This window comes from Lutra lutra, chromosome 8, assembly GCF_902655055.1.
Source record: "Lutra lutra chromosome 8, mLutLut1.2, whole genome shotgun sequence".
Taxonomy (NCBI): domain Eukaryota; kingdom Metazoa; phylum Chordata; class Mammalia; order Carnivora; family Mustelidae; genus Lutra; species Lutra lutra.
Window position 1 is genome coordinate 51865373 of NC_062285.1, and position 26555 is coordinate 51891927.

General features: G+C 52.8%; 3 protein-coding genes across 5 annotated transcripts; 1 reads left to right on the forward strand and 2 right to left on the reverse strand.

Annotated features, from left to right (window-relative positions):
* The first annotated feature begins 6821 nt into the window (after positions 1–6821).
* Positions 6822–10029, forward strand: CD63 (CD63 molecule). Its single transcript, XM_047743050.1, has 8 exons — positions 6822–6962; positions 7518–7594; positions 8480–8668; positions 8827–8901; positions 9005–9100; positions 9215–9355; positions 9595–9678; positions 9857–10029. Exons 2-8 carry the CDS (start codon positions 7529–7531, stop codon positions 9920–9922), a joined length of 717 nt encoding a protein of 238 aa, XP_047599006.1. The 5' UTR covers positions 6822–6962; positions 7518–7528; the 3' UTR covers positions 9923–10029.
* A 1392-nt stretch (positions 10030–11421) lies between these two features.
* On the reverse strand, positions 11422–16559 carry RDH5 (retinol dehydrogenase 5). 3 transcript variants are annotated; one of them, XM_047742377.1, is made up of 6 exons: positions 15986–16260; positions 15859–15941; positions 14934–15280; positions 14507–14765; positions 12038–12201; positions 11422–11766 (listed from the first exon to the last, which is right to left on the reverse strand). In XM_047742377.1, exons 3-6 carry the CDS (start codon positions 15241–15243, stop codon positions 11543–11545), a joined length of 957 nt encoding a protein of 318 aa, XP_047598333.1. In that variant the 5' UTR covers positions 15244–15280; positions 15859–15941; positions 15986–16260; the 3' UTR covers positions 11422–11542. The 3 variants fall into 3 exon arrangements, with proteins under 3 accessions (XP_047598333.1, XP_047598331.1, XP_047598332.1); XM_047742375.1 differs by having other exon boundaries at positions 15859–16559; XM_047742376.1 differs by having other exon boundaries at positions 14934–15261; positions 15859–16497.
* Positions 16560–16643: 84 nt separating this feature from the next.
* On the reverse strand, positions 16644–20373 carry BLOC1S1 (biogenesis of lysosomal organelles complex 1 subunit 1). Its single transcript, XM_047742378.1, has 4 exons — positions 20206–20373; positions 19355–19427; positions 17116–17248; positions 16644–16842 (listed from the first exon to the last, which is right to left on the reverse strand). The coding sequence occupies exons 1-4, from the start codon at positions 20264–20266 to the stop codon at positions 16732–16734; spliced, it is 378 nt and encodes a 125-aa protein (XP_047598334.1). The 5' UTR covers positions 20267–20373; the 3' UTR covers positions 16644–16731.
* Positions 20374–26555: the final 6182 nt, after the last annotated feature.

Below are 26555 nucleotides of genomic sequence, written 5' to 3' on the forward strand. Positions count from 1 at the left end.
TTTAGGGCTTTCAGTGGAGCATGGGTGGACGGATGGATGGATGCCCCAAGGAGCAGGAGCTGGAAGTAACCACCACATCCCAATATTGCTTCTTCTCATCGCTGCCATGTTCCTATCTGCTCCATTCCAGGGGAAAACTTTGTTGTGCGGGTCTGTGATTCTCAGGAGGAGACCACCACCTCCTGAGCTGGCTCGGATCAGAACCACACAGCAGCTGACCTCCTGGGCAAGGCTGTGCTTGAAGATGCCATGGGATGGGGCTGCTGCCCTTCTCACTCACCAGCTGCTCACCTGGACTGACCCCACAGGCAATAGTGAGGAGGCTGAGGCAGGAGCCAGACAAAGTTGGGGAGAATGAGGAGCCAGAAGTCAGGGGCTGGGGCCCAAGGAGCAGGGAAAGGAATAGGCAAGGACAGAGGCAGAGTGCTGAGGAGGGAACCTGAGCAGTGAGGGGTAGCATGGGGTGGGGTTGGAACCAGAGCTGAGCCCTAGGGCTTGAAATGGGACCCTGGGCCAAGGCCAAGGTGGGAAGGACTGCTCTCCCTCCTAACCTGTCTCTTGGCCATCTTGTCAACTGAGGCGGAGTCCAGATATTTATTCATTTATTTATCTATTTATTTATTTTATTTTTTATTTTATTTTTAAAGATTTTATTTATTTGACAGAGAAAGAGAGAAAGAGAGAACAAGCAGGGGGAACTGGAGAAGCAGACTCCCCGCTGAGCAGAGAGCCCACCACTGAAACCAAAGTGGGGGCTTGATCCCAGGACCCTGAGATCAGGGCCTGAGCCCAAGGCAGATGCTTAACTGACTGAGCCACCCAGGCACCCCAAGATTTTTCTTATATTTAAGTAATCTCTACACCCAACATGGGGCTCAAACTTACAACCCTGAGGTCAAGAGTCACATGCTCTACCGACTGAGCCAGCCAGGTGCCCCAAAATCTCAGTTCCCTGATTCAGACCCAACCTTCTGACCTTAAGTTCCAGCCATCACCCTTCCTACCCTCCCTAGTGAAGAGATGGCCTTGGTGCTAAGGCACCCTTTGGTTTTTCTATCTCCCGCCCCTCCCTCCCTCTTCCTCCTCCCCACCTTTTCCCAGGCATCTGTTTTCCCCTCTCTATCCCTTCTGTGCCTTCCCCTATTCTCCCCTGCATCTTCCAGCTGTCCTCAGCTCTTCCCTTCCCTTCTCTCTCCTCCTGAACCCCACCCCCACCCAACCTCTGCAGGTGGCAGCTCCTAGTTCATAGACCCTCTCCTACCAGCCTACCAGGGTGGTCCTTATCCACTTATCAGGCTTATCCCTGAGGCGGCCCCTTCTAGTGGGGTGGAGGCAGGTGCAAGGGGCCTACTGGGTGGAGGGGAGAAGGTATGCATGCAGCAGGTGCTGGGCTCCCTGTGTGGATGTGGGCTTCAGAAGGCCTTGGGTGCTGGGGAGGGGCAAGCGTGCTCACCCCAGCTCACTAACTAGCAGGCAGTGTCTGGCTCCCAAGGGACAGGGGTAGGAGCTAATCAAGGCAGGTGCCCAGCTGGATGGCATATCTGGATGCCAAGCACTTGGAGCAGGCGCTGGAGTCTCTGAAGGACATGATGTGAGGGGCCGGGTCCCAGCCAGCTGTTTCCCTGCTCAGAGGGACACAGGGCTCTATGCTGATTTTCCAGACTAGGGGAGTGAGCCATTTGTGTGTGTGTTTGTGTGAAAATACATTTGATATAAATCTACCAATCGAACCATTTTCAAGAGTACATCGCAGTGGTGGGCAACTATCTCTGCCATCCATCTCCAGAACTTTCTTATCTTCCCAAACTGAACCCCACTGATCACTAATCCACCCAGCCCTTGGCAACCACCTTTCTAGTTTCTGTCTCTATGAATTTGACTAGGCGCAGGCTTTTCCCCCTTCTGGCTCCACACTGGCTATTCTCCAGGGGTCTCCCTGGCCCTACCCTTTCCCATCTTCCCTGCACCATTCCTTCTTCCCCTTCCTTGATGGAGCTGCTGCTGCCACTCTGTGCTCACCGCCGTTCGCTCCGAGCTTCTTTCCCTGCTGCTCCTCTCCTAGGCCCCCATGCTCCTGACATTCACCTCAGCTCTGCCCTTGCCCACCTGGATGTCTCCACCTTCCTCTCCTTCCTTCCTGGACCTAGCAGGGGGTCTGGATGCTGCCCTGACACAGCTCTGGAGAAGGCCACACCATCTGATCACCTTCTCTTGTTTCTCACTCAAGTTGACCTTTCTATACTGTTCAATGCTCCTGGCCACTGTCCCGTCCTCCTGTCATGACGTTCTCTTTTCTCTTGGCCCCCAGGAGAGAGTGGAAGAACCCAGGCTTTGGAACCCTCAGAGACCTGGGTTCCAATTCTAACACCGCCCTTTACTGGCTTGGCCTCTGGGCCTGTCAGTCCCTGTCACAGAGTCTCAGTTTCCTCATCTCTAAAACAGGACATGTCATACAGATCTCGAAGGATTGTCCTAAGGGTTAAGTGAGCTAATGGGTATAATGCCGGCCCCAGCCCAGCAGCGTGTGGGGGCCAGCTCCACACCTTCCTTTCTCTTCCGCTCCTTTCCTGGCTACTGACCCCTCCGGCCTGTTCCTGAGATGTAAGTGTTCCCTGCAGCTCTTGGTTTCCTTCTCTTGCTCCGGCCCTCACCTGTCTAAGAATTTAGATAGCACTTTTTCTCTCTAGTCTGACTACTTCTCTCCTGCGTTTCACATCCGCAGTTCCTGGTGGACGTCTCCACGTGGATGCTCCTTGCGGGCCTCCTGCCTTGGGCGACCGCCACCTTCTCCTCTGGGCATCCAGGTTCAGAAGCTCTGAGTCATCTTGGGCTTTTCTTACTTCCTCTCCCCTCCACAGGTAAGCAGTCATCTAGTCCTTTATTTTCTCTCTGAACTACCACTCAGACTTCTCTGTCTTCCATGGTTCCAGCCTTCATTACCTCTCCCTTGGATGGCAGCTGTAATGTCTCAACTATCTTCTGGGCCACCTGCTTTTCACTTCCCTTTCTTTCCTTTTTTTTTTTTTAATTAATTTATTTATTTGTCAGAGAGAGAGTGCAGAAGCAGGGGGAGTCGCAGGCAGAGGGAGAAGCAGGCTCCTTGCTGAGCAAGGGGCCCAGTGAGGAACTTGATCCCAGGACCCTGGGATCATGACCTGAGAGAAAAGCAGATGTTTAACCAACTGAGCCACCTAGGCACCCCTCATTCCCCTTTCTTTTTTTTCTTCCTCCCTCTCTCCCTTCCCTTCCTTCCAGGTTTTTTTTTTTTTTTTTTAAATTTGAGGAGAGGGAGAGACAGTGAGAGAGGGAACACAAGCAGGGGGAGTGGGAGAGGGAGAGGGAGAAGCATGCTTCCTGTTGAGCAAGGACCCTGAGATCATGACCTGAGCTGAAGGCAGATGCTTAATGACTGAGCCACCCAGCTGCCCCTCACTTTTTTTTTTTTTTTTTTTTAAGTAATCCCCACACCCAGCATAGGGGTTGAACTCATGACCCCAAGATCAAGAGTCACATGGTCTGGGCGCCTGGGTTGCTCAGTCATGTAAGCATCTCAGCTCAGGTCAGGATCTCAGAGTCTTGACATTGAGCCCCGCACTGGCTCCATGCTCAGTGTGGAGTCTGCTTGAGATTCTTTCTCTCTCTTCCTCTGCCCCTCCCAATCATGCTTTCTCTAAAATAAATAAATCTTCAAGAAAAAAAAAAAAGTCCCGTGCCAGCCAGGACCACCCCCTTATTTCAATGTAGGTCAAACCCCAAGATCCTTCACCCTTTCCAAAACACCCCACCACTCCCCACCGCCTTTAGGACATTCCCAACCTTGGGGCACCTGGCTGGCTGAGTTGGTAGAGCATGGAACTCTTGAACTTGGGGTCATGGGTTTGAGCTGCACATTGGGCACAGAGTTTGCTTGAAAACAACAACAACAACAACAACAACAACAACAACAACAACAACAACAAAATACAACATAGCTTTCTAGGTCCTCAATAGTCTTATTACGTAGTCTCTTTGCTTTTTATTTTTAAAAAACTTTTTTTTAAAGTTTTTTTTTTAAAATTTTATTTATTTATTTGACAGATAGAAATCACAAGTAGGCAGAGAGGCAGGCAGAGAGAGAGGAGGAAGCAGGCTCCCCGAGGAGCAGAGAGCCCGATGCGGGGCTCGATCCCAGGACCCTGAGATCATGACCCGAGCTGAAGGCAGAGGCTTTAACCCGCTGAGCCACCCAGGCGCCCCTATTTTTTAAAAAAACTTTTAAATTTTTATGATTTTTATTTTTTTAGGGAGACAGTTCATGCACACACTAGCAGCAGGGGAGGGACAAAAGGAGAGGGAGGGAGAGAATCTTTTTTTTTTTTTTTTAAAGATTTTATTTATTTATTTGAGAGAGAGACAGTGAGAGAGAGCATGAGCGAGGAGAAGGTCAGAGGGAGAAGCAGACTCCCCATGGAGCTGGGAGCCCGATGCGGGACTCGATCCCGGGACTCCGGGATCACGACCCGAGCCGAAGGCAGTCGTCCAACCAAATGAGCCACCCAGGTGTCTTGGGAGGGAGAGAATCTTAAGCAGGCCCCACGTCCAGCAGACTGATGCAAGATGCAAGGCTCAGTCTAACGACTCAGACCATGACCTGAGCCAAAATCAAGAGGTGCTTAACCGACTGAGCCACCCAGACGCCCCAAGACTCTCTGTTTTTTGCTTCATCATTTTGTGAAGTATTCCAAAGCAAGTACAGATATGACATTTCCTCTTAAATATTTCAGTATGCATCTTTTTTTTAGTATGCATCTTTAAAAAATAATTTTCTTATATAATCATACTATCATCATAGCTAACAAAATTATATTTTCTCATGTCTAATTCCCAGTCCATATTCAAATTTCCCCGGTTGTTCCCAAAATGTCTTTCCCAGTTCGTTTGTCCGGACAAAGATGTAATCATTACACTTGGTTATTAGGTATCTAAAGTTTCTCAATCTTTTTTTTGGTAAAGATTTTATTTTTTTATTTGACAGAGAGATCACAAGTAGGTGGAGAGGCAGGCAGAGAGAGAGAGAGGAGGAAGCAAAGCAGGCTCCCCACTGAGCAGAGAGCCCAATGCGGGGCTCAATCCCAGGACCCTGGGATCATGACCTGAGCCGAAGGCAGAGGCTTTAACCCACTGAGCCACCCAGGCGCCCCTAAAGTTTCTCAATCTTGACTTCAGAACACTTTCCCGTCCATTTTTCACCACATCCTTCCTGAACCCTTTGAGCTAGCCATTCCCAGCCTGCCATCAACCTTGAAAACTACTTTTTAAAATACTTTTTAAACTTTTTTGTACTTGGGTCTTTCCTTGTCTCTGGAACTGAGAGCTTGTTTCTTTATTCTATAAAGTCACCTCCGAAAGTATCACCCACCTTTGTGATACCAAATCTGTTCTTTTTCCTCTGGGGCAGAAGCAGCACCTGTCCCTCCCTCTGAGAGTGTCTACCCTCCACCAGGGGACTGTGTGTCTGTTCACAGTGTGGGCTTGGCTCCGAGTGTGGGCAGATGGCAGGGCCACTGTCTCCCTTGCCTGCCCCCCCTCCCCCAATCTCCTGTGGGTGGCATGTGCCTGGCCTCTAGTGGCAGCACAATAAAAAAACTGATGAATACTCCTTTTAGCATCTTCGCTCCTCTTCTCACAGCTTGCCTACGTGATAACTGGGGAGCAAAGTCCAGAATGGGCTTGGTGTCCCTTGCTGGAAGGTTGTGATCCTGGAAACTGGTTCTTAGCCTAGTCCAGATCTCTTTCCTTTTGCTTTTACAGTTTCTTTCCTTCTTTGTGTACACATACAAAGATTCAGGAAGTGGTTCTTAAGTCAGGACTAGAAGAACCTGAGGGGTGGGGTCCAGGCTGGGTAGCCCGGAATAGTGGCTGGTTCTGTCCTTGGCCTGTTCACACAACTTCTGGGAACCACCAGGGCACACATCGGAGGGAAGCAACCCGAGGCCGCCACCTCCCTTTCCAGCCTTCACCTTGCTTTACCCCCTGGGATGTGAAGTGCTGCCTGCTAGGCCGGGATGGGGAAATCCAGAATATCTATCCGCGCCTGCTTCAGCGTCCTTCCCCAGGCCTCCATCTGATAAGAGGCTGATCCAGGAGTGGTGGGAGCATAGACCTTGTCCACCCTCCCCCGGAGGGAGGGACCGGACTGTGACTGCTTCCTCCTGTTCTCAGCCCGCTACTCCGGAGCCCCAGAAAATGGAGAAGGGACTAACAGAGGGGGGAACAGGAACACCCACTCCAGAATGCTGGGGGACTCCCAGAATGTGAGGCCAGGGACTTTCTGGAAGTGTTCTGAACCCACCCGATCCCAGGGAGCTAACAGCGCCCTCTGCCGACTCGGGGATGGGGGTGGGGGGGCTTCAACAGAGATGGGAGTCAGAGGAAAGAAGTGGACTTCAGGTGGAGGACCAGGAGGCCTCTTGAAGACCACCTCGTCACCTTCACGGCCCAGTCTCCCGGCGCGGGGCCTAAGAGTGTAGCTCCGGGCCGCTATCCCCACCTTGGCTCGCACACGCTTCCTCCGCTTGCCCGAACCGGGCAGAACTAGGCGACGCTGGGTCCCGCCCTCCAAGCCCGAGGTGGCGCGGGGACCAGGGCACCAGGGCACCAGAAGGACCCCAGGCACCCTGAGATCCTGCCCTCGCCGCTTTCCCTCCGCGGGGGTGGGCGCTGCTTTCCGGCTAGGGGCCACGTGGCCCCGGCCGGATGGGGGGCTCGGCCCTCCCCTCATGGGCCGGGTGACTCAGGCCGCAGCTGTTCCCGCGTCACATGAGGGAGGCTGGCGGCCACGGGGCGGAGGAGGCGGCGGGGGAGAGGGCTGTGGCTGGAGGCCGGGGCGGGGCCGCGCGGCGGGCGGGGCCGCAGCCGGGGGGCGTCGCTAGAGAGCCCCTGAGCCGCGGCCGGAGAAGAGCGCACAGCCTCGGGGAGCCCAGGTGAGGCCGCGGGTTCCGCGGCCGGCCTTTGTCTTGGGTGGGGGGAGGTCGTGGGTAGCTTCCTCCGCTGCGGCTCGCCTCGGGTCCCCGAAGACCCGCCGCGCTCCCGGACGCTCCCGAGGCCCTCGCAACTTTGCGGAGTTCCGGAGGCCAGGGAGGGTTCGGTGGGGGGCGGGCTGCGCTTGTGTTTTGGGGGAGGTCAGAGCGCAGGGGAAGACGGCTGGGGGTCGCGCTTGGGCCGAGGGCCGTTTGTAGGGGCTGGCTAGGTGGGGAGGGGATGTTGGAACGCGGGGGGTGTTGGCGGGCCGAGAGTGGTCGGCGGGCCCCGGCCGGGGTGGTGGCGGGGCGGGTCCGGGCTTCGCGGCGGTCGCCCCCACCCCTCTCCAGCCTGGGAGAGGAGGGGGCTGGGAGACGTGGATCTGACCGCGGGTTTCCGGGTGGGAGGGGCCGGGAATGGGGGCCGCGCAGGGAAGGCCTCGAGGGCCGGCAGGGAGCACGGAAACCGAGGTCCCCCTTCGCCCGGTTCTCATCCCCCTGCGCTCCCCTCTACCCCAGGCCCGGCAGCCATGGCGGTGGAAGGAGGAATGAAATGTGTCAAGTTCTTGCTCTACGTTCTTCTGCTGGCCTTCTGCGTGAGTGGGAAAGGGGACGGTGGGGGGCGAGCTGGCAGGGTGCGGGGAGACCTGGATCCGGAGTGGTGAGGGCTTAGGGGCCGAGAATGAAGGCAGCTGGAGACCAGATGTGGAAGGAGAGCCCAGGCCGAAGACAGCATGGCCACCCCACCCCCTCCAGCTTTCCGGGTCCTCTGAGGCTTGTTTGGACCAAGAATGGACAGCGTGGGTGCCTAGCACCCTCCCCCTCGCCCCTCCTGGCCCTTCCTGTCTGGTGACCCAACCACTTGTGATACCGGGCAGTGGGGCAACCAGCCAACGGCCGGCCTGATAGCTATCGCCGTGGGGCTTCCCTCTCCTCCCCACCCTTCCCTACTCTCTCCCTTACTTCTCCTTACTTTCTATTCCCTCATCCCTCTTCACTCCTCTCAGCTGCTTGGGGGTGGGGAAGGGCTCTCTACCCACAACAGTCTGTTCCTGTCCTGGGCTCCTGGCTTCAGAGGCCGCCCTTTATTCACGGAGGGGCACCCCACTCCTGTCTCTTTTTCTGATCTCTTCTCTTCCCTGGCCTAGTGGGCCTGAGGAGCCCTAGAACAGCTGATGAGGATGGAGTGGGCACTAGAAGATAGAGGGCAGTTCTGGGATCCCTAGAGGCCCATAGGAAGCACCACTCTAGATGAGGAATATGTGCCCTGGGGTCAAGGCTTTCTGGGAACTTCTCCTTTGGCATTTGATCAAATTGTGGGGAAATATGGGCCATCCTCTTCCCCTGCAGTCAAGTTTCCTGGAGGTATGAGAATCCGTCTCTCTGGGATGGGGCTAAGACTGTGTCCTGGGTGAACCCACTGTGCTCTGAGGGCTGATGGGTTGTGGGTCTGGCCTAATTCTGACCTGCCCTCCTCACAGGCCTGTGCAGTGGGACTGATTGCTGTGGGTGTAGGGGCCCAGCTGGTCCTGAGTCAGACCATTATCCAGGGGGCCACGCCTGGCTCTCTGTTGCCTGTGGTCATCATCGCAGTGGGTGCCTTCCTCTTCCTGGTGGCCTTTGTGGGCTGCTGTGGGGCCTGCAAGGAGAACTACTGTCTTATGATCACGGTGAGCTGGGTGTGGGGCCAGGGTGGGTATCTGGGACTGCGGGGAGGTTACCCTACGGAGGGGGAGGAAACCTTCATGAGTGAACTAGAGGCTGGCTGGGCCACAGCAGGCCACTCTCACCAAGACTCCAGCCTGACCCTTGTCCACTGTGCCTGCAGTTTGCCATCTTCCTGTCTCTTATCATGCTGGTGGAGGTGGCCGCAGCCATTGCTGGCTATGTGTTTAGAGACAAGGTAAGCAGGGGAAAAGGGGGAGGGCCCTGCCTCAGAGGTCTCGCTGCTCTGGGATGCGTGTGCCCTGGAGTGTGACCTCAATAGTGCCCCTTCTTATTCCTAGGTGATGTTAGAATTTAATAAGGACTTCCGGCAGCAGATGCAGAATTACCGGAAAGATAATCGCACGACTTTGGCCCTGGACAAGATGCAGGAAGATGTGAGTGAAGGTTGCTGGGAGCAGGGGTAGAGGGGGAAGAGGAGTCTTATCTTCAGTATTGTAGGTGGAGGTGCACATACTAACCTTCTACTCCGTATTTCTTCTCTCCCGCAGTTTAAATGCTGCGGGGCAGCGAACTACACGGACTGGGAGAGCGTCCCTACTGTGCCCAGGGGCCAAGTCCCTGACTCCTGCTGCATCAATGTCACAAAGGACTGTGGGGCTTCTTTACAAATAAATAACATCTACTCTGAGGTAAGGAAGAAACTGGGATAGAGGGGACTTGGGAGACCTGGGAAATATTTCAAGGGTTGAGATAGAGAGAGGGACCAGGGATGGAGGTGAAGAGGGTTGGGGCCCTGGGATGGGGAGGAGGTCTGGGAATGCTAGGGGTAGGGTGAAAGGTAAAGAGAGCGGGGGAGAGAGAGGGAACAGAGAAGGTAGGTGGGAAGTTTCTGATTATGTTCTTGCCTTGTGTGCCTACTACCTTTCAGGGCTGTGTGGAGAAGATCGGGGGCTGGCTACGGAGCAATGTGCTGGTGGTGGCTGCAGCAGCCCTGGGCATTGCCTTTGTGGAGGTAAGAGGCACCTTTGGGACTCATTCTGGGGCATCTGGGCACTAGGGGCAGTGGGAGGAGGGTGCTGGGGAAGTCCTGGCCTGGGGACAGGGGCCCTGGTGGTGTTTGGGGTCTGCTGGGTGGGTCTGGGATACTTTGCCTTTGTGACTCCTTTCCACCCCTCTCTCTTTACTTTAAGGTACTGGGAATTGTTTTTGCCTGCTGCCTCGTGAAGAGTATCCGGAGTGGCTATGAAGTGATGTAGGGTGTCTGGTCTCTTCAGTCTCCTCATCTAAGGGAGTGGGGTAGTACACTCCAGGTTTTTCAATTAAACGGATTATTTTTTCAGACTGAAAAAAAAAAAATGGTCTCAGTTTGTCTTGAAGTGTGATATCCTTTCCTTCTCCTCACCTGTGTTCCTGTCCTCTGGGATCCTGTTCTATATGCACCTCAGTAAAGAAAGGCGTATGGTGGTGGTGGGGGGTGGTTGTTGGGGGAAGGCGGGTTTTGCTTAAGACACTGGTGGGGTTGGCAGTGGAAGTGGGGATCTGGAGGGGCTGGGGCCCACGGCCCTCCCTGTCTCCTAGTCCTGTGCTGCCAACTTTGGGGCTGCAATGTTCATGAAGCCATCTCCTGCCAAAGTCAGAGGGATTCCCCACAATGGCCCTACCTGGGAGAGGCCAGCCCACATCTACCAGGGACATCTCCCTGGTGTTCTGCCCACCTCTGAGGGCCTAGCAACTCCCTCCCAACAAAGGGGACCCGGCTCCTTTTAGGGCAGTGATAAAATGCTATCACACCTTTGTGGCCCGTATCCATTAGATAAGAGGACAATTTAGGGGTTCCTGGTTGGCTTGGTCGGTTGAGTGTCCAATTCTTGCTTTGATTCAGGTCATGATCACAGGGTCATGAGATCAAGCTCCATGTCTAGCTCCCAGCTCAGCAGGGAGTCTGCTTGCTATTCTTTCCCTCTGCCCCTTCCCTCACTTGCAGGGTCTCAAATAAATAAAAATGTAAAAAAGGAGGGGGCGTATGGGTGGCTCAGTCAGTTAAATGTCCTGCCTTTGGCTCAGGTCGTGACCCCAGGGTCTTGGGATTGAGCCATGTGTCAGGCTCCCTGCTCAGTGGGGAGTCTGCTTCTCCCTCGCCCTCTGCCTCTCCCCCCCAACTCATGCTCTCTTTTGCTCGCTCTATCTCAAAGAAACTCTTAAAAAAAAAAAACAAAGGGGTGCCTGGGTGGCTCAGTGGGTTAAAGCCTCTGCCTTCAGCTCAAGTCATGATCCTAGGGTCCTGGGATCGAGTCCTGCATCGGGCTTTCTGCTCAGCAAGAAGCCTGCTTCCCCCTCTCTATCTGCCTGCCTCTCTGCCTACTTGGGATCTCTCTCTCTGTGTCAAATAAATAAAAAAATCTAAAAAAAATTAAAAAATGAAAAACAAAATTAAAAAGAGAGGGGATAATTTAAGTTGGTATTGCCTTTTTTCCTTCATGGAAACCACCCAGCCTGATCCGGACCCTTCCTCACTACCTTCCCTCCCTCTTAAGAAAAATAGGTACTCCTCATAGAAAATAAATGTCCAACAGTGCCCTCTGGTGGCCATTCCAGGTGCAGCTTCAAAGGACCCATACAGATGCCAGAGGGCCTGGGGTTGGGGGGTGATACCCAGTGGTTGCTAGTGGCTTTGCAGATAATAAACAGGCCAGAGACTCCAGCATCAAGTCAGCTTAGGGGGCAGGGCTTAAATGGGGTCAGTCTCCCACTGGACAACTTCATTTCTGCCCATCTACAGTGTTTTTTGTTTTTTAAGCAAGACATTTATTCAGTACATGTTTTATGCCAGTCATTAGGCAGTACCTGGGTGGGGACAGAAGGCTGGCAGGCTGGATTCAGCAGACTGCCTGGGCAGGCTTGGGAAGGAGCCAGGTGAGCACAGCATCCACCAGGCTGGCTGGCAGGTAGGAGGCTGGCAGCCAGAGCAGCTTGGCGTCCCAGCCTGGGCTGTAACGGGTTCTGGGGTAACGAGCAGTGAGGGCATGCTCCAGGCACCTGCTCACCTTGGTCAGGTCTGGATCACAGATCAGGTTCATGATGCGCTGCTGTACTTCCAAGTCTGCATTCCAGGAGATGGTTGTAATCAGTGTCCCTTCCCACTCCGGCCCATCTCAGGCCCTATATTCTGGGTTCTAGAGCTGGTCCCCAGCAAAGGTCAGAGGGTTCCTTAGTGGCTCCCCAGTATGGCAAGTGGGCAGGTTCCAAATGGCCTGGGTGTTCTTCTCTGGCACCCCAATTCACCCTCACCTCCTCCCAGCAGGCTGGTGTAGGATGGGCCTTTCTGGCGCTCTCATTTCCCTTCATGTGCCCGTGTGGGCCTAGATACTCACATTTGGTGAGGAAAGCCTCCCCATAGCGGGCCTGTGTGGCAGAAGGTAGCCGTGCCCAGCACTCCTGCAGTGTATCCTCCAAACTCTTGAGATTTGTCACAGGGGTTCGGAAGAAGCCAGGCTCCACGATGGAGACTCGGACCCCGAAATGAGCCACATCCCGCCTGGATGGGGATAGAGGGAGGTTTCTGGCTTCTTCCCCTAATTAGGAAAGGGATCCTCGGGGACTTGGTTGTAGGGGCTAAAATGGGAAAGTTATCACAAGCCAGAGACTGGGGTCCTGAAGGAAAAGGGGATCCCTGCTGTTCTGGGATGGGGGCAAATGGGCCATGTATTTTTGAGGTTTGTTTCCCTTTGTACTCTTAAGATCTAGAACAGGGGTCAGTAAAAATTTTTTTTTTTTAAAGATTGTATTTATTTATTTGACAGAGAGACACAGCAGAGAGAGAGAACACAAGCAGGGGGAGTGGGAGAGGGAGAAGCAGGCTTCCCATAGAGCAGCCCAATGGGGGCTTAATCCCAGGACCCTGGGATGACCTGAGCCAAAGACAGACGCTTAGTAACACTGAGCCACCCAGGCGTCCCAGTAAACTTCTTAAAGGGCTAGACAGTTAATATTTTTGGCAACAGGGGCCTAAAAATTATTGATATCAGGTAGGTACTTACATAACCATTAACAATGTAACCATTTAAAATTGTAAACACCAGTGGCACCTGGGTGGCTCAGTTGGTTGGGCATCTGACTCTTGATTTTGGCTTGGGTGGTGATCTCGGGGTCATGGGACCAAACCTTGTGGCAGCTGGGGGCTCTGGTTGAGATTCTCTCTCCTCCCTCTGCCTCTGCCCCCATGCACATGCTCTCTCTCTCAAATAACCTTTAAAAAATAATAAAATGTAAACACCATTATTAGCTGGTAGGCAATTGGCCAGATTCTGCCTGAGAACCAGTTTGCCAACTCCTGACCTGGAACTACTCCATTCCCTAGGTCCTAGAGCACAGGGTTGAGTCCTGAGTGCTGGACATGAAGGGTGTAGACTGGTATTTGCTGGGGAGACTGCAGAGACACATCTAACCTCCTTGACACAGATGCAGAAATCCAAGTATCAAGCATGTGTTCCATGATGCTGATTGGAAAATTAAAGAACCAAGGGATAGGGACGAAAGTATATGAAATTCTTTGCTGAGTGATGGTGTAGAAGGCAGACTTCCTACAGAAGGTGGGCTGGCTGGGAGGCAGGCCCTGCTCCTGTGTGGTACTTGTCAAGTCTCCTTTGTGTTCTCATGGGACTTTGAACATTATTTAATTTTAAAAAATTTCTTTTTTTTTAAAAAAGGTTTTATTTATTTGAGAGGGAGAAAAAGAGTGCGCACTACAGAAAGCAAGCAGGAGTTGGGGGCAGTGGGAGAGGGAGAAACAGATTGCCCATGGAGTAGGGAGCCCAACATGGGGCTCGATCCCAGGACCCTGGGATCATGAGCTGAGCTGAAAGCAGCTACTTAACTGACTGAGCCACCCAGGCACCCCTGAACATTACTGTTTAAAGATGAGGGCAGGAAAACATAAAGATGAGGGGCAAGCAGATCTGGGGTAAGTCCCACTGCTTCCACTAACTAGTTGTGTGGTCTGGGGTAAGTTATGTTACCCTGCAGATATCAATGCCTATTCCTTAGAGGGTTGCTGGGAGAAATAAAGGAGAGAATGTTCTGTAAAAGTACTAGTTCACCATAAGTAACAGTTACTAATAATAATACTAGGGGCACCTGGGTGGCTCAGGTGGTTGAGTGTCTGCCTTTGGTTCAGGTCACGATCTCAGGGTCCTAGGATTGAGCCCCAGTCAGGCTCCCTGCTCAGCAGCGGGTCTGCTTCTCCTCCCTCCGTCCCTTCCTCTGCTTGTGCTCGCATGCACATGCTCTATCTTCAATTAAAAAAAAAAAGAATACTAATAATGATAGCAGACTTCTTGGGGCATTTTCTACGTGCCAGGCTCTATGGCAGCCTTAGAAGTACCTCATTTTACTCCCAGCACCCATGAGGTAGATATTCTCATCCTGATTTAACAAATGAGGAATGAACTGGTGTAAAGAGAGGTAACCTCTCAAGGTCATGAAGCTCCCATGAGAGGAGATTGGGGTTTGAACCCACAAAGTTGAGCCCTAATGTCTCCTCTTCAGGATCCCACTATGCTGTGTTTTATTTATTTTTTTTATTTTTATTTTTTTTAAAGATTTTATTTAGTTATTTATTTGACAGACAGAGATCACAAGTAGGCAGAGAGGCAGGCAGAGAGAGAGGAGGAAGCAGGCTCCCCGCCGAGCAGAGAGCCCGATGTGGGGCTCGATCCCAGGACCCCGGGATCATGACCTGAGCCGAAGGCAGAGGCTTTAACCCACTGAGCCACCCAGGCGCCCCCCACTATGCTGTGTTTTAGTCATCTCTGCAGGGCAGTCCAGGGCTCTGCACCCCTCACCTCAGACAGTCAGAGAAGGCCTCCAGGCCAAACTTGGAAACACAGTAGCCCCCGCCATTGGCTGCCAGGCGACCCAGAACACTGGTGATGTTGACCACCCGGCCCCGGGCCTGCTGCAGCAGGGGCAGTAGGGCAAGGGTGACACCGATGGGACCCAGTGTATTCACGTTGAGCACCCGATGGAAATCGTTCTGTGTGAGCCACGGGGTGGGCCCAATGATCCCGGCCACACCAGCGTTATTCACTAGACCAAAAAGCCCTAAGGAGAGAGGAGACAGATAGCACAGGGTAGGTAAGGCATTCCAACGCGCTCTCTCCAGATTGCTCTCCTTCCCCACGCCGTCCCTCCAGCTTCCCGAGGCCCCTGTGAGCACCCTGCACCATGGTACCAGTGGTCCCACGGTCCTGGAGGCCCCGCGCTACTCACCTGCTTCTCCAACCTGTGTTTCCACCCACTTGGCTGCCCGCTGGACACTCTGGGGATCCGTGACATCCAGCAGGGTGGTGTGGAGGCGGGAGGAGGCCACCCGCTGTAGGTCCTCTGCCCCTGAGGGCGTCAGGCAGCTGGCCAGGACTCGGAAGCCTCTCTGGTCCAGTCTCAGGGCCAGAAGCCGGCCGAAGCCTGAGTCACAGCCAGTGATGAAGACAAAGGCGTCGCTGGCGGGTAGGCTCTGCCGGTCCCTGAGCAACCACAGTGCTGCCCAGAGCAAGACTCCCAGCAGCAGGGGCAGCCACATGGCCAGAGCCCAAGCAACCTGCAGGTGGCAGCCGAGGCTGGACGGGAGAACTTGTCTGGTTTACTCGGGCTTGGAAACCCTTGCCCCTATTATCCTCCCTAGCTGGTAGTCCGCTCTGAGCAGACTGAGAAGTTCTCTGCTTGGCAGGGAACTGGCAAATTCTGGCTCATTTAAGCCAATCAAAGATCCAGGCAGACCCTGTATCGGGGGCTACCTTAACTAGAGCCTGAGGGGCCGGGGCCAGGGTGCAGACTCTGGCACACACGCGAGCAGAGGAATCTGGCTGGCTTTCAGCTCTCCTGCTCAGCCAGCGACATCTGAATTCTCTCCATGTAAACTAGGCCTTATTTTTGGAAACACATACAGGGCACAGAGCACTTCAGCCCTGTTGGCCACAAACTTACTGTGCGATGCTGAGTGTCTCACCGCATCTCTGAACCTGTTTTCTATTCTACCAGCGGGGCCAACACCAGCCGTGGCCCAGCTGGGAGCTGTGGAGGGTCAAGGGCAATCAAGTGTGAGGAAGCGCATGAAAAGCTTCCGGCTTTGACTTATCAACACGTGCGATATCAGGTGAGCCCCCTCAGAGCACCCAGCTCCCGGGACCCTGCTTACCTCCTCTGGGGAAAGCTAGCAGGCAGTACAGTGCCCGAAGCTCCTTCTCGTGCTCTGTTTGAGAGACTTTGCTCCCAGTCTTTCCAGGCTCCCCGCACTAGCTACTGCTAATGCCAAAGTCCACAGCGGGTGGCCTGGGTCCCAGAGGTATTAAGTATGTGTGGGGGGTTGTTAGGGGAGAGGCTGGGAGGAGGAGCCAGGGAAGCTGGAGCCTGGCAGTCAAAGCCAATGCTTGGCACAGGCCAGGCCTGCCGCAGCCCCCAGCCGGGGGGTGCCTGACCGCCTCTGTCAGGAGGAGGGATATGTCAACGACATCAGCTGCCCCTCTCTGTTGGTGACCTTGGACCTGCCACTCCTCCTCCTTCCCAGCCCTGAAGTGCCCCCATGCCCAAGAATTAATCCCCAACCTGGTCCGGACTCATGACACTGCTTAGCACCAGGCTGGGAGAGGCCACGAGCACGTGGAGAGGCAGAGCGCCAGAGCGGGGACCAAGCCTGCTCCCTGTCATATTTCTCCTCTGCGGGGAACCAAAGTCCTGAATTAGGAAGCTTGGGGCATAGCCCACTAACCTTCTCTGGGGAGGTGTGGGAAACTTCCGCCCTCTGCTCATGCAACATGCACCTGCACCAGGCCCAAAGAGGGAAAGAGGAGTGGGATGGTAAGAGGACGCTTGCTCCACCCTTTACCCAAAAGGTAACTGTCACTTAGGGAAACGGTCTTTGAATCTTCCACTCCTATCCACCCATGCTGGGCTAGTAGCTCTTTGAAACATACCACACAGAAATGGAGGCTTGTGTTTTATTATTGGCCTATCAGCTTCCCCCATGGAGGAGGCAGGAGGGGTGGGGTAGGGGTTAGGAAGGGGGGAGGGGCTAGGAGGGGGCAGACTGCAGCTGCCCTTTGTACACATATTCCAGTGCTGTGGCAATGGTGCGCATGTCCAGCTCGATGCTCCGAGCCCAGTTCTCCACATCCCCGATTTCCTGGGAAGGGGAGGAGGTGGGAGGCTTCGAGTCAGAGTGTGTAGGGTAGAGTGTGGCTCTAAGGAGACAGATAGGGGCACTTTCCATCCATCCCCTAGAAAGGGCTCTGCTTGAACCCACCAATTACTTTTATCTCTCTAGCTTCTCTGACACTGGGGCCACAGATACCAACCATTGCTGGGAGCATCCCCATTTCCTTTTTAAACTGAGCCCTGAACTGACCTGCCTGGAGGCAGTTAATAGGGTCCCACGGATGTAGGGAGTGTGGCCCACCTTGAGTGCCTGATTGAAGTTCTCCACCATCCCGATCCACTGGCCTGTTTGCTTGGCAAACTGGGCAGCCTGGACCTGCAGGGTCTTCACCTCATGGTCCAGCTTTCTCTGGTTCATGTAGGCCTGGGCCACACTAGAGGTTGGAAGAGGGATGAGATCAACTCCCCCATCCAATGGGGAGTGGTCTCCCGGACTAATATTCCACTGCAAGGGTGGGAGGGCAGCCAGCAGTCAAACTGGGGAAAACCGTGTGATTTTGGCCGTTCTTGGATGTGATGCAAATGACTACCGTTCATGCAAATGAACCAGCTTCTTCCTCCCACTCTCAGCATTCCCAGGAGAGCCTAGCTGGGAGCTGACTGAAAACTTACCATCTCCTACCCCATCAAAGGAATTCCTAAAGCTGGGTGAGAGAAGGGAGGATTAACCTGGAGGGAATATCCCTGGGGAAGAAGCTGGAAGAGTAAAGGAGAAGCTGGGAAAATCCAGCAGCAGGGAGAAATCTGGCCATGCTTGGAAGCCCAGGGATCTGTGCAAGAAGTTGGGAAGGGAAATTGGGCCCCTCCCTGAATCTGGGGTGGGATGGGAGAGCAGCCCCCCTCCCCAGGAACTCAGGGTCAAGGGAAGATATCTCAGGGGCTTCTTCTTGGCTCTCAGTCTCTCTCCCAACCCTTCTCCTTTCGCCCACACAGATGAAGGAACACACACACATACACACAAACATACACACACACACACAATCTGTCTCTCTCTCTCTCACCCTTTCTTCCTTCTGCTCTAGGCAGTTTTTCTTTTTTCCTCAATCAAGACTGGCTGCAGTTATTGTTAATGCCTTGAGGTTGCTACCCCCAACCCCCTACACTGCCCCTCTTCCCCCAACCTCCCCATCCCACAACTACTGTTCTTTCTCATTGGTTGGAGAGTCTTTGACTCCCCATCCTAAAGTTCTAGGTCATTTGGGAGACTCCACATCCGGTGCCCACCCCCAACTGGAATCTGTGAGGGTTGGAGGGGGCAAGGGGTTGGGGAGGGTGGAGAGAATGGGAAGGACACCTGACAGGGGCTGAGATAGATTGAGCCTTTGTTTTCCTTTCCAGGGAATGAGAGGACCCGTGGGCAGCAACACAAAACCCTTTCTAATCTGGCTTTGGCTTAGCTGTCCTCTAAGCTGAAAGAGGGGTGGCCCCTAGCAAAGGAGGAGCGGAGGGAGAAGCCTGGGCCAATCTCAGAGCACAGCCCAAGAGGCGCCAATGTGGGAGGGAGGAAAAGGGGGCAGACCCCGTCCTTTCTCTTTGGGAGACAGCTTGGCCATAGTACAGGCTGGTGCAGGAGCTCAAACAGCAATAGCAGGGGGCTCCCGATGCTTTAAGAGATTCCCCTGGGAGTTCCTAAAACCCTAGTTTTTCCTGTTGACCTCCCACTTTCACACTGAGTGAAGGGAGAGGTCTGCAGGGGAGGGAGATCAGAGGCCTCAACCACAGGCTTGTCCCCTAATCTTCCCCAGAGATGAGTAATTAAGATGACAGTCCCTGCATGGCTCACTTGGGTGACTCAGTCTCTGCATTCACAACCAATTATTCTATTTGTCCTGGGGTGGAAGGCATCATACTGCCCCTTTTCTTCCAGTCATCATCTCAGCACTCTTCTGGGTTACTCAGGGTCAAGAGACCATATTCTTTGCTCCTTCCCAAGTCTTTGGTTGTTACTGGCATTCTCCTATAGGATTGGCGCAGGGGGGCGGTCTCTGGAGACTGGGAAGGAAGGGACAAGAAGGCTTGGCTCTGCCAGAGCTCCTGGTGTAGATTCTGCCCTCACCCTCACCAGCTGCGCCATCTCTTTCCTGCCAGCTGCTCCCCAGGCCTGCCTGAGGGTGGGAGGTAGAGAAAGAGAGGGTGGCAAGTTCTGGCGAAGGAGGGTGCTCTCCCTCCCGCCAAAGTGACAGCTGGACTTGGAGGGATGAAGGGAAGTGGGCAGATGGCATCAAGCTGCGAGCACCAGGGAGGTTATTGTGGGGAGAGGGGAATCTGGCTGCTTCTCCAACCACTGCAGCTGCTCCTCCTAGTGCAACGTTAGAGGTCAGAGCTGAATCAAGCCTCTCCCCATAAAGTTAAGCTGGGGGAGGGGAGGGAATGATGGAACATCCCACCCCCTCAACAGCAGTCTGAGGGTTGGACCTTGCCAAAGCCTAAACTTGCGGGGGGGTGGGGAGGTAATGGTGTTGATGGGAAGAAGTTCATACCCCACATTGAGGTGATCCACCAAAGCTTCTGTCAGGCAGGTCGCTGCAGTGATAGCCTCTCGCCTCCTCTTCTCTAGGGATGAGGGGAAAAGGGATTGGAGTAGAGAATCGGTTTTTTGAAGGGTGGTGCTAAAGGGCCGACACTCATTGCTATTCCGCTAGTAGCAGGAACATCTCAACAAACCTTACAGTGCTGGGGCTGAAACGGACTTTGCAAAACATAAAGCAAGACTTTTCATTTTATTAAAAAATTTTTTTTTTCCCCTTTAGTCTTTTCTTCTTAGAGGTGAATTAACTGGTACCCTGGGAACGGAAGCGACTCGCCCAGAGACGCTAACGAGTCAGTGGCGGCGCCCAGGACTCCAGACCCCCGGCACTATTTTCCACTCTCCTGGCTTGAGGATTAGGAACTCCCCGATTCCCAGGCCAGATCCTGGAAGGGCCCCACCCCCATTTCCGTGGTTTCAGGCCTCCAAGAATCTCATCTCAGCCTGGCCCCAGCACGCTCCTCCCCCAGGAGCGTCCCTTCCCACTTTTGGGACCAGAGGCTCCCTGGGCCAATCCGCACAGCGCTGTTCCTCGCGCGAGGGCCAGAGGAGAATGCGCGGAAACTGAGAGTGGGGGGCGTTATGGGGGGGGCGGGGGGGGCGGCTCGCAGCGTAGTCAAAGGCACTAGAGCCCGCTGGCAAGGTAATGGCATTTCCAAAAAATCGCCCCCACCCCCTCTCCGACGCCCGCGCCCACCAGCCCGTGTCCTTCCCAGGATCCGGGCCGTTACTCGAGCTCCAGGTTCCGGGCTGAGGCTAGGCCGCGGCGGGAGAGAAAACAGCGGACGGGGACGATCGGCTCACCCTGCAGCTCCTTGCGTTCGTTCTGCTTGGCCTGGTGTTCTTTCAGCAGACGTGACAGCATGGTGGCGGCGGGCTGGGGGCTGGGCGCGCCCGGCCCCCTCCGACTCTGGGAGCTGGAACCCGTACCTCGGCTCCCGCGGGGTCTGGGTCACGTGACCGCAATGTCACGTGAAGCCAGGACCGCCCCTTTTTGAGGCCGCAGGGTGGAGAGCGTGGAGGAGCTTGGCTTTGAATGGAGGGACTAGCAGAGGGTTGGGGGCAAGTGAACTCTGGTCTTTACTGGGCGGGGGGGCTCCCTTTTTGGTGAGTGTTGGGAGAAGTTTTCTTTAGTACCCGTATTGCAGAGCCCGTTTTGATCGTCTCCTTTGGATCTCAGGCCTCCCGGGAGGGTCGGTACTTCCGGACTGTGCATCATTGTTCCGTTTTGGGGGAGCAGAGGCTCCCTGGGCTCATTGAAATTCTTTTCCTTTCCTCGCCTTTCCCTCCTGGCAGCTCTGGTCGGTTCTCCGTTGATTCTCAGCACCCACCCCCTGGGAAGGAATGCTTTCCTCTTTTTTCCAGCCCCTTCGCTTCTCACCACCCTGCCAAGATCCCTCAGCTCTGGGTGATCACGGTGGAGAAGAGGCATTTTCGGCATTTCGAGCGACCTCTTCGGGAGCTTTGCTAATTTGGCTGGCTGTGTATGGTGAATGTATAATCCCATCTCTGTCCTTATGTGGTCAGGGAATGCGAACCCTTTCAGTCTTACCAGAATAATGTCTCAGTAAAAGGTAAATCATGTAACACCTCTCTGAACTAAAGAGAAATGCTCCCGGGATTAACTCCAACAGGAAAGAATTATAAACATCATCAACCTATTCTTGCTATTGCCATCAGCTCTCTTGGTGCACCAAGCACCAACCGGCTGAGTGTCTCTGGGCAACTTGCTTATGCTCTGGATTTGGTTTTCTCCCTAGAAAAATAAGGGGATTGGATTAAATCAGTAGTTCTCAGCCCTCAGCTAAACATTAGAACCACCTGGGGAAGTTTTTAAAAATGCCCTGGCCCTAGATTGAGTAACAGGATCTCCAAGGAGTAGAGCCCAGGCAAGTATTTTTTAAAAAGTTGTTCAAGGGCGCCTGGGTGGCTCAGTGGGTTAAGCCTCTGCCTTTGGCTCAGATCATGATCCTAGGGTCCTGGAATTGAGCCCCACATCGGGCTCTCTGCTCAGCAGGGAGCCTGCTTCCTCTCCCCCACCTGCCTGCCTCTCTGCCTACTTGTGATCTCTGTCTGTCAAATAAATAAATAAGATCTTAAAAAACTTTAAGAAGTTGTTCAGCTGATTCTAGTTTGCATTGGACTTTGCCAGTCACTGGACTAAACCATATCAAGGTCTGTTCCCAACTTTGGCATTCCCTCATTTTGTGATTCAGTTACATAGTAGAAAATTGGCTTCATGATATATACTTAGAGGGGAAGAGAAATAGGTGCTTATTTATTTAGGTGTTAGAAATAGGTGCTGATTTAAACAGACATTCAGCTGTTTTCAGAGTAGCATCTTAAATCCTGGGAGGTGTGCAACCCTTGAAAAGATTAGTGAATGAAATGTAAAGTGGTAGCATAAAGCAGAGCATTAAATGCCACCAAGAGGGACGACTGGGTGACTCGGTCAGTTAAGCCGCTGCCTTTGGCTCAGGTGATGATCCCAGGGTCTTGGGATTGAGTCCCACATCGGGCTCGCTTGGCAGGGAGCCTGCTTCTCTCTCTGCCTCTGTCTGCTTGTGCACTCGCTCTCTCTGACAAATAAATAAATAAAATCTTAAAAAAAATGCCACCAAGATAAAAATTCTGAATAAAAATGTTCAATACTGCATATGTAAATGTCTATGCTTATATGTGTACTGGTTTATTTTCCGAGCATTTCCAGAGTACTTACCATAGGTCAAACACTTTACACATACTAATTCATTTAATCCCTAGAACTATCAGAGGCAGTGAATTACTGTTGCCCTCAATTTTCAGATGAAGAATCTGAGGGACAGAGAGGTTGAGTAATAGAGCTTGGTGGCAGAGCTAGGCTACAAATCCAGGCTATCTGATTTCAGAGCCTGAGTGTAACCACTGTCCCATGCTGCATTAACTGTGGGAAAGAGACACCAGGATGGGAAGTTCTGTGTCTTGTCACTATGCCCTTCTAGACTGTGGGTACATTTGAAGGAAATCCTGGTAGGGGAGGAGTGTTTGGGAAGAGGCCTCGCTCCAGTGGGGCACTGATCAATAGAAGCGGGAAGAGTGAGAGCATCACTGGGCAGCCTAGTCCAGTCCTTCCCCCAACCCCCGCTTGGCTCCAGCTTCCAACTGCAGTGAGCCAGCAAAATAGAAGCACATTGGAAGATCCTTGCTGCCTCACTCCCAGAGCTGTGGGGCCTGGGAGAGAAGAGCAGGGGTTGGAGGGGGTACCAGAAAATAGTTATTTGGGGATGTGAAACAGAGGGCAGGGGCTAATGAGGGGGTTGGTGTTGGGGGTTTCGGTGGCGAGTTTGTGAATGTTAAGATTAGGCTGACTCAGGGAGAGTGCCAGCCCATCCTGTATTGCCGTCACCCCCCTGGCACAATCGCCTGACATTTTCACAATCAGTATAGAGACTGCCAGGAATCTGCAGACATCAGCCCTGCCCCCCTACCCATGCACTGGCTGTTCCTTTGCCCTAGAGCTGGGCAGAGAACATGGGGACCTCGATCTGGGGACCCCAGCTGATCGCTCCAGCATCATCCTCCAGATGCTATTTTTTTCTAGGCTTTTGTTGCTCACTGTGTAACTTCAGTTTCTGCTGAGTTGAAGCTCAGCTCCCCACCCGCCTTTGGTTGATTGGACACAAGCTTCATGTGTTTCTGGAGAATGACTCTTGATGTTTGAAATCTCTTTCTGCCCACATCTCCTTAAACTCCTTCCCACCCCACAGATTATTTTCTCTTAGAATGAATGAATCCAACTCCACGCTCCTTTCCCTCCCCTCTCATTTCTTTGTTCTTTTGAGGTCTTCTTGTGAGTTGGCTTTACTTAGCAAGTTCTAAACTGAATGCCTGGGCCAAACATGAAGGCCAGAAGCTGCTGAGTTGTTAAGGGTTGGGTGAGGAGGACTGAAGGAGAACATGGAGTGAGTGCAGGAGGCTTCTCATACTGGGAAGTCTGGCTGGGTTTCAAGGGGGCGGGAGGGTACTGTTGGTGGTGTGGCCAAGTTCCAAATGTTGGCCTGAGGCCAGTGCTCAAAGAAAAGGGGCCCTCAAGACAGTCTAAATGGCTCCCTGTGGGAAGTGACCTCCCAGTCCTCCAGAAAATGCATGGGTTTCCCTTGTATCCTCAAAGATGAGAGCAGTCAAGTCATTTCTCCAGTGATTCCTCTCAATCACATTTATATTCTCTCTCTCCCAGCCACTCCCATAGTTCAAGCTTTGGCTACAGCCAGAATTCAGACGCAGGCAGAAGGATTCCAGTGCTGGAGAGGTGGGTGGGGTGAGAAAGTCCTCCTGTTGTGTGTGTTGGGGAGGAAGAGGCTGACCCTGGGACATATGCTCTAAGACTCTGCTGCCAGATGAAGTGGAGGGAGAAGTTAACCCTGCAGTGTGTTCTGGGAGTGTTTGCCTGTAAGCTAGAGGCAGCAGCTGGAAAATGTGTAATCCAGGGAAGCTGAAAAACAGGGATCCCAGATGGAAGAGAAGAAGGTTGTTAAAGGGGGAAGGGGCTGGAGAAAGCCCCAGCTTCCGCTCCAATTGGGGTGAAGCCTTTGCTGGGCCTGGACATTAATCAATTTTTAAAATTATTTTGAAATAGTTATAGACTCAGAGGAAGTTGCAAAAATTGTACATGAAGTCCCATGTACCCTTCACCCAGCTTCCCTTCCTGGTGACATCTGATATAACTGTAGCACAATATCAAACCCAGGAAGCGGTGTTGTTAGTTTCAGGTGTAATGTGCTATCTATTTATACTTACCTCCTCCCATCCCTGTCCCCTGGCAATCACTAATCTGTTCGTCATCTCTATAGTTTTAATTTTGTGAATTTCCAACTCCTGACTCAAACACAAGATGTTCTCAGCAGGTTTGTTTATTCAAACACGGAGCTTCATTCTCCAGATCCCTCTAGCTTCTTCATTCTGTGCCCCACCCCCCTTCACCTACAACATTGTGTCCCATTCCAACAATCTGGTCTCACTTCTCCTTTAGGGAAAACCGACATGTCTAAATTTACTAGGCTGGTCTAGGACTCTTACATTCCCCTCTTCTCACCCTCCCTTGCCCCACTATTTATAGCCAGGCTAATTTTGAGCAGCCTCTCTCTCTCTCTTTTCCTGCTCCTTCCTCCTGTGGCGGGTGAGATGACTTCTCAAATATTTGGGCAGAGGAGGTCAGAAGCAGATTCTTGGCATCTGATTTAGCCCTGGATTTAGCAGGAGCCAGCAGGGTGAAGATGAAGGGTGGCAGACATCACAGGTGCAGCAGAGAGGAAGGCACCTGGGCTTCTGAAGGCATTTGACCTTGGTAGGAGATCTCAACTCAGAGTCAGGAGTCCTGGGCTCCATATTGATTGTACTATTCTGCATTCTTATATCAGCTCTACTGTGTTGGGGCTCTGCGATAGAAAAGGGACAAAGAGGGCAGATGTGGGGGATAATAAAGTAGGCTCCTGGTTCCTGCTAGTTGGCAGCACATGTGTTTCCTCGATAGTCCCTAGTTGGAGCTGTGCTAGTCCCCTGGAGGGGATGTCTACAGTGTATTGTTGCAAAAACGGAGACCCAGATATTCAAATGTATAGTAACTTACCCAGGACAATGATTGTCCCAGGACCAACAGAGTGAGAGGCTACCCTTCTGTTTGTTTTTAAAAGTATAATCTTGGGACGCCTGGGTGGCTCAGTGGGTTAAAGCCTCTGCTTTCGGCTCAGGTCATGATCTCAGGGTCCTGGGATCGAGTCCCTCCTTGGGCTCCCTGCTCAGCGGGGAGCCTGTTTCCCTTCCTCTCTATCTGCCTGCCTCTCTGCCTACTTGTGATCTCTGTCTGTCAAATGAATAAATAAAATCTTAAAAAAAATAAAATAAAAGTATAATCTTGGAAAAAGAAGTAAGAGAGACAAAGGGAGCATGGGAAGAGAAATTAGGTAGGGGACATTGGGGCTTTTAATAAAGGGAGGTGAAGAGAAAATATTTTTTCTTTTTCTTTTTAAAGATTTTATTTATTTATTTGATAGAGAGATCACAAGTAGGCAGAGAGGCAGGCAGAGAGAGATGGGGAAGCAGGCTCCTCACTGAGCAGAGAGGCCGATGCGGGGCTTGATCCCAGGACCCTGAGATCATGACCTGAGCCGAAGGCAGAGGCTTAACCCACTGAGCCACCCAGGCGCCCCAAGAAAATATTTTTTTGAAATAGTTCATATTTAATCTTTCCCCCCAGCATGGGGCTCAAACTTATGACCCTGAAATTAAGAGTTGTGTGCTCTACCAACTGAGCCAGCCAGGCACCCGATGAGAAAAGAAAATCCTAAGGATATGATAGAGACATTGAGAAATCTTTGGAGAAGGGTTCCAAGTGATAGAGACAAGAAAAGGGACAAAAATAGAGTTTGGGATGAGACAAAACCAGATAGTGAGAGAGGGAAGGGAAAGACGGACAGGTGGATATACACAAGACCATCACCAGTGAGTAGAGGAGCCAGTGAATAGAGGAGGTGGGAGCAAGCAAAGTTCCAGTTGTGCCAAATTATTTCCTATCTCTCCTCCTAGCCCCATTTCTGGATCAGAGTTATAAATAACAGAGGGTTGGAAAATGTCCCCCCTCCCTTTGCTTCAGTCCCAGCCTGGGGGGAAGGGAGTGGAAGAGATACAGGCTTGTGGGTCCCTGTGGAGATCCTTGCAAAGCCCCACTCAGATCCTGCCTGGACCAGCCCAGGGAAGCTGCCTTCTCCAATTCTTTCCCGTCAAAGGGGGGGAAACCGACATTTCAGGGAAGAGGTCTGAGAGCCAAAGACTTCCTTTTCATCTCTCTGCCTCTTGGTACAATCTTTTTCATCCTTGCCCTTGCCCTTCTTTGACCTCAACTCCCTTTTCCCCAGCTTAATTAATTTCCTCTTCCTCTATCAATCACCCTCAGTAATTTTCTTTTCTCCCCTTCATTCCAACCCTCCCCCCTCTTTTTTTTTTTTTTTTTTTTTTTTGGTAAGCTCTGTGCCCAAGATGGAGCTGGAACTCACCATCCCCAAGAGCAAGAGTAGCACGCTCTATAGACTGCTCTATATGCAGTCAGGACCATCCGCGCCCCCCCCCCCCCCCCCCCCCCCCCCCCGCCCACCGCACTCCCTACCCGCCCTAGCCTCCAA

What these genes read in the sequence shown, in the direction of transcription:
- CD63 (XM_047743050.1), top strand. Translation starts at nt 7,529, where the DNA reads ATGGCGGTGGAAGGAGGAATGAAATGTGTCAAGTTCTTGCTCTACGTT. An exon ending in TTCTTCTGCTGGCCTTCTGC is followed by an intron (nt 7,595 to 8,479) that starts GTGAGTGGGAAA and finishes CCCTCCTCACAG; the next exon opens with GCCTGTGCAGTGGGACTGAT. An exon ending in ACTACTGTCTTATGATCACG is followed by an intron (nt 8,669 to 8,826) that starts GTGAGCTGGGTG and finishes CTGTGCCTGCAG; the next exon opens with TTTGCCATCTTCCTGTCTCT.
- RDH5 (XM_047742375.1), bottom strand. Translation starts at nt 15,243, where the DNA reads ATGTGGCTGCCCCTGCTGCTGGGAGTCTTGCTCTGGGCAGCACTGTGG. An exon ending in AACACAGGTTGGAGAAGCAG is followed by an intron (nt 14,766 to 14,933) that starts GTGAGTAGCGCG and finishes CTCTCTCCTTAG; the next exon opens with GGCTTTTTGGTCTAGTGAAT. An exon ending in GCCTTCTCTGACTGTCTGAG is followed by an intron (nt 12,202 to 14,506) that starts GTGAGGGGTGCA and finishes ATCCCCATCCAG; the next exon opens with GCGGGATGTGGCTCATTTCG.
- BLOC1S1 (XM_047742378.1), bottom strand. Translation starts at nt 20,266, where the DNA reads ATGCTGTCACGTCTGCTGAAAGAACACCAGGCCAAGCAGAACGAACGC. An exon ending in CGAACGCAAGGAGCTGCAGG is followed by an intron (nt 19,428 to 20,205) that starts GTGAGCCGATCG and finishes CCTCATCCCTAG; the next exon opens with AGAAGAGGAGGCGAGAGGCT. An exon ending in GTGGATCACCTCAATGTGGG is followed by an intron (nt 17,249 to 19,354) that starts GTATGAACTTCT and finishes TCCAACCTCTAG; the next exon opens with TGTGGCCCAGGCCTACATGA.